The 2236-nt window shown below is 40.8% G+C and overlaps 1 protein-coding gene across 1 annotated transcript; it reads left to right on the forward strand.

Moving 5' to 3' along the window:
- Positions 1-219: 219 nt before the first annotated feature.
- LOC110302191 (olfactory receptor 6K2-like) lies at positions 220-1185 on the forward strand. Its single transcript, XM_021173006.2, has one exon. It carries the CDS (start codon positions 220-222, stop codon positions 1183-1185), a length of 966 nt encoding a protein of 321 aa, XP_021028665.1.
- Positions 1186-2236: the final 1051 nt, after the last annotated feature.

Here is a 2236-nt window from a genome sequence, read left to right on the forward strand (position 1 = left end):
TGTATAATCTATTTTTTCCCTTATAACATATTTGATTGAACGCCATTATGGAGTACATATGATGTTATTATTCATTTCTCTTCCTCTACATCCACAGTGCAAGTGTCTTCTCAAAGCCTGGCTTTTGGTAAGTGTGTTTTACCACAGAACTATAGTGGACACTTCCTGAAAAGCTTGAGTGCTCTGGGAGTTGTTGACACTTTCATTTCTCACTTGGAGATGGAGTTCTCCAATTGGACCACTGCTCAGGAGTTCATTTTTTCTGCTTTCCCTTGCTCCTGGGGAGATTCTGTCATCTGCTTCATCCCACTGCTCTTCATCTATGCTTTCATTATCGTTGGGAACCTGGTTATCATCACAGTGGTCCAGCTCAATGCACACCTCCACACACCCATGTATTTCTTCATCAGTGCCCTTTCCTTCCTGGAGATATGGTACACCACAGCCACCATCCCAAAGATGCTCTCTAGCCTGCTTAGTGAACGAAGGAGTATTACCTTGAATGGTTGTGTCCTGCAGATGTATTTCTTCCATTCCACAGGCATCAGTGAGGTTTGTCTCTTGACGGCTATGGCCTTTGATCGATACCTGGCTATCTGCAGCCCTCTTCATTATCCTACCATTATGACTTCCAGACTGTGTGCCCAGCTGACCCTCGGTTGCTGTGTCTGTGGCTTTCTCACACCCCTCCCTGAGATTGCCTGGATCTCCACACTGCCTTTTTGTGGCTCTAATCACCTTGAGCATATCTTCTGTGACTTCCTCCCGGTGCTGCGCCTGGCCTGCACAGATACCCACACCATCGTCATGATTCAGGTGGTAGATATTGTCCATGCTGTGGAGATAATTACGGCAGTGATGCTCATTTTCATGTCCTATGTTGGTATTGTGGCTGTGATTCTGCGCATCCGTTCAGCTGAAGGCCGCCGTAAAGCATTTTCCACATGCGTCTCGCACCTTACTGTCTTTTTGCTCTTCTTTGGTAGCGTGGCTCTCATGTATCTTCGCTTCTCTGCTACCTACTCCTTGTTCTGGGACACTGCCATTGCTCTGGCCTTTGCAGTTCTATCCCCCTTCTTCAACCCCATCATCTATAGCCTTAGAAACAAAGAAATAAAAGAAGCCATAAAAAAGCACATAGGTCAAGCTGGCATCTTAATTGGCAAGAGCAGAAACCTCCCTTAACATCTCTTCTTCAGAGGGACATGTTGGTTCTCTTTCATTCTCACTTCTCAGAATTTTTTTTTATCAGCCTTTTACTGAACCTTGATTCCTAAATATCCCTAATACACAAAATTTATAAATAACTAAATTAGATTATTGTGTATATGTATGGAGAATGCATGTGTTCATGTGTGATGAGTTCAGAAGTAAACATTAGATGTATTCTTCTCCACCTTAATTTTTGAGACAAGGTCTCTCACTGAATCAGGAGTTCCCCCATTAGCTGAATTGACTAGCTGCAAGCCTAAGGATTCATTTGTTTCCACACCCCAGGTGCTGGACCAGCTCTTGTTTAATGGCAAACATTTTAGGTAACTGACCCATCTCCCCAGTCCCTAAACTTAATAGCTTCTTTTTAGTCTTTATCCAATCCAACATATTTTTGAGTGTCATTTCATCAGTTGAATGTTATGCCATTCAAGTTATGTTCAGTAACTTAATTTTGCTCAAGTTACCCTGGCAAACACTTTACTTTTAACATAGCCTAAACAGTTATTTGAATACTTGGACTGAAATTCAGTTGTTAGAGTGCTGATCTAGAATACATGAGACTAAGCGATTGACTCTCAGCTCAAATGAACAACAAACAGGGATGTCAACAAAGCTGCTGTAGAGGCTCACACCTTGAATCCCAGAACTTGAGAGGCAGAGGCAGGGACATCTCTGTGAGTTCAAGGCCAACCAGGTCTATTTAGAGAGTTCCAAGATAGCCAGGCTGCATAGAGAGATCCTGTCTCAAAAGTGAAAAAAAAACAAACAAAACAAAAGTTGCTTCTTGAGAATATGCTAAGTATAAAATCTTCATAAGACAAAATTCTCTCTATTGTGCCACTATGTATAGAATTAAACAACCCTAACCTATAAATTAGTTATTTGTATTTTGATCAATAACCACTGAGTTAGCTTATACAACAATTATCAGTTTTTTATAATGAATTAAAATTTAATCTTTGTTTTTAGTATACTCTCATATGCCATGCATATTGAGCAATGCATATAATAAATATCTATT

This window comes from Mus caroli, unplaced genomic scaffold (genome assembly GCF_978045245.1).
Source record: "Mus caroli unplaced genomic scaffold, Mus_caroli_1 scaffold_1, whole genome shotgun sequence".
NCBI lineage: Eukaryota > Metazoa > Chordata > Mammalia > Rodentia > Muridae > Mus > Mus caroli.